The sequence below is a fragment of the Sinocyclocheilus grahami genome, unplaced genomic scaffold (assembly GCF_001515645.1).
Source record: "Sinocyclocheilus grahami isolate Dianchi unplaced genomic scaffold, SAMN03320097.WGS_v1.1 scaffold335.1, whole genome shotgun sequence".
Classification (NCBI taxonomy): Eukaryota; Metazoa; Chordata; class Actinopteri; order Cypriniformes; family Cyprinidae; genus Sinocyclocheilus; species Sinocyclocheilus grahami.
The window spans coordinates 455,410-458,208 of NW_015505514.1; the positions used below are offsets into that span (position 1 = coordinate 455,410).

Below are 2,799 nucleotides of genomic sequence, written 5' to 3' on the forward strand. Positions count from 1 at the left end.
CTTGAAGGAAATGATGTGTCAAAACAAATATTCTGAATCATTTTAAAAACCGTTTTCATTTATATATATTTTTTTTAATTTTCCCTTTGGCTTTTTTATTGAAACAGTCGTATTTTGTTTGCTTCACATAAAGGAGAAAATGTGGCTAGCTAATCAAAAAAACAAACAAAAAACCAGCATATACAGTTTTCACAACAAATCAAAGGAAATAATAACAATAATAACAATAACAATATGTTGAAAGAAAATGAAGTCATGTTTTATATAAATCATTGCATGTTTATATATAAAATATCATGAAAATAACGTGACAATACAAACACTTTGAATTTAACAACAGTCTTCACATTTTTTTAGAAAGTATATTGTCCTTTTTTTCTCCCTCTTTTGATTTTTAAGTGAAATATGAGCTCCAGTTGAATGGTCAACACATTAAAGAGTCAGATTAGCCGTTAGAGAGTCTCTAACACAGGACAAAGTTACAGTCCCTCAGCAGGAATACAGAGAGACGACTCTGCCTTATCATAGTAAAACGCCGCTTTGTAAGTCACCTCACACCTGTACATATTCCCATGACTCCATTTATGAGCGAGCACCGAGTACAGTCCCACAGCAGAGAATGTGCCTCCAGGCTCTCGGTGCACTTGTGGAGAGCTGGTGTGTTTTTTGAGACCTGTTGCTCCGTTTATCTTCCATGTGATCCTCACCGCTTTAGATTGCAACCCGGTGATGACACAGGCGAGCGTCACTCTCTCTGCACTCTGCTTCTGAACGCCAGTAGGCAGAAGAACATGCACCTTCGGGGTCACCAGGTGGTCAACACGGACGTGAGGAACTGTTAGTGAGAGCATGATGAGCATAAAATGAGCAACCAGGAGTAAAACCACATTTCGAAACCTCCTGAAAGTATCTCTTACCTTCCACGATAAGTCGAAGTCCTCTGCTAAACATCTGGTTCATTTGGTCCTTCTCACCTGAAGCAATGCTGTAATAGAAATCTGCAATGAGCTTCATGATCAAATATTTATTTGTATTCATCGATTTTGCCGTTAAAATCTCACCAGAGTAGAAGAAGAGAGATAATAATGATAATAAGACTAGTTGCCTTTCTATTCTTGTTCATTTCTGTTTCAGTTAGTTTCTTTATATGTCTTATTTAATGTGTGTCAGCAAATGCTGGCTGCAGTATAATTTCCCTCTAGAGCCAGTGAAGCTTGATTTGATTCAGTGTTGACTCTTATAAAGTCGACACAGAGGTTGACAGTTGAGGGAAGAGCGTCCCATGTGCTCATATGTCGTGTGCAGATGGTCCATTTAAAAACAATCAACCATTACACTGCTGCTTCCTTCACAGGCTATGAATCAGGTTTTAGGAAATGATTCATATTTTTTAATATTAATAGAAATATTTTTTTCCAATGAAATCTTTTAAACTTGATTTTAATATATATTTTAAAATTAAAAATGTTATTTTAAATAGTATTTTACTATTACTGAGTTATTAATATAGTTAATAATTTTGTAATTAATTTATCCATTTTCGTTTTAGTTTTGTGATGTTTAGTATTTATATAAGTTTTCTAGTACAAGTTAAACAAAAAAAATTGAGAACGTTTTTAATATTTTATTCGATTTCCGTTATAGTTTATTTTATTTCAAGTAACAACGTTTTTTATGGTTTTAGTTACTTAATAATAACCATGATGGGCATGCAGTATGCTATTTTATGCTGTTTTATGCAATCATGTTTTTCATTTTTGAAAATGGCTCTGAATCGTTTATATTTCATAGTTTATGCTACATGTGTGAGGATCAGTATGCTTTCTTCTTTTTATCCACAGATCCAAGTGCTTTATTAGTTTGACTTGTGTAATATAATAGAATAGAAAATAGATATTATATAGATATATATTAGTTATTAGATTAACTTCTTTTTGTTTAAATGTAAACATTTTCTGAAGTGCAAGTGTACAATTGGTATGGTGTTAATTCATATTTTTGCATGATAAGCCAATAAGAGAATAATGTTTTTCTTTTTTGTTATACACGTTAAAGTATCAGTGTGTTAAAAAAACATATTTGACTGTTATTCGGTTAAGAGGGACATAAAAACAGGAAAGAGCCGTTGGTTTACTGGCAGAGACAGATGCTCGTCACAACACTGCCAGCACTTCTGCACAGATCTCCTGGGAACCAACTAATCCAATTACAGCAAGTTTGCAGGTTTTGCAATGCAAGCCAGAACTATTTGAACATTAAAAAGACAGCTTATATGATATAGGCACTGATGGAAAATTGCATGATACAATAGAAAAAAGTTTATTGATTTCCATAAATAAAGTTGATTTGCACAAAGATGCATTTAAGATCATTAAATATCTAAAACACAATATATAGTACAGCATTTGCATTTGTGTCTGGTTTTTATCTGAAAAACTGTAATAATAAGTGCAGTATCATTTCGTAAAGTTGTGATGATTTGTAAGAGGTGACGGGGGTTTAACCCTTCCCTGGTTAAGATGGCATATCTGCTGCGGTCCAGTCGCGTGCCGTAGCGCACCCGTGAAGTGTTGGTGATTCTGTAGGAGAGGATCAACTGTGGCCTGTGCCATGGAGTCTGCTTATACCAGAGACGGTCAATGAAGTCTTCCATAAAAACCCTGAAATTACATGCACAGTCAAATGTTTATATAGTGTGTAAGTGATGAAGAAAAATATTCAGATCATGAATATTTTCAATATTATTAGTTTTTAAATACAGTGGTGTGAAAAAGTTTTTGCCCCCTTCCTGTTTATTTA

General features: G+C 33.8%; 1 protein-coding gene across 1 annotated transcript; it reads right to left on the minus strand.

The window, feature by feature from the left end:
- Positions 1 to 429: 429 nt before the first annotated feature.
- On the minus strand, positions 430 to 1,179 carry LOC107602788 (Ig alpha chain C region). The gene is made up of 3 exons (XM_071582443.1): positions 1,066 to 1,179; positions 918 to 992; positions 430 to 835 (listed from the first exon to the last, which is right to left on the minus strand). Exons 1-3 carry the CDS (start codon positions 1,121 to 1,123, stop codon positions 480 to 482), a joined length of 489 nt encoding a protein of 162 aa, XP_071438544.1. The 5' UTR covers positions 1,124 to 1,179; the 3' UTR covers positions 430 to 479.
- Positions 1,180 to 2,799: the final 1,620 nt, after the last annotated feature.

What these genes read in the sequence shown, in the direction of transcription:
- LOC107602788 (XM_071582443.1), bottom strand. Translation starts at nt 1,123, where the DNA reads ATGAACAAGAATAGAAAGGCAACTAGTCTTATTATCATTATTATCTCT. An exon ending in TATTATCTCTCTTCTTCTAC is followed by an intron (nt 993 to 1,065) that starts TCTGGTGAGATT and finishes TTGCAGATTTCT; the next exon opens with ATTACAGCATTGCTTCAGGT. An exon ending in ACTTCGACTTATCGTGGAAG is followed by an intron (nt 836 to 917) that starts GTAAGAGATACT and finishes TCTCACTAACAG; the next exon opens with TTCCTCACGTCCGTGTTGAC.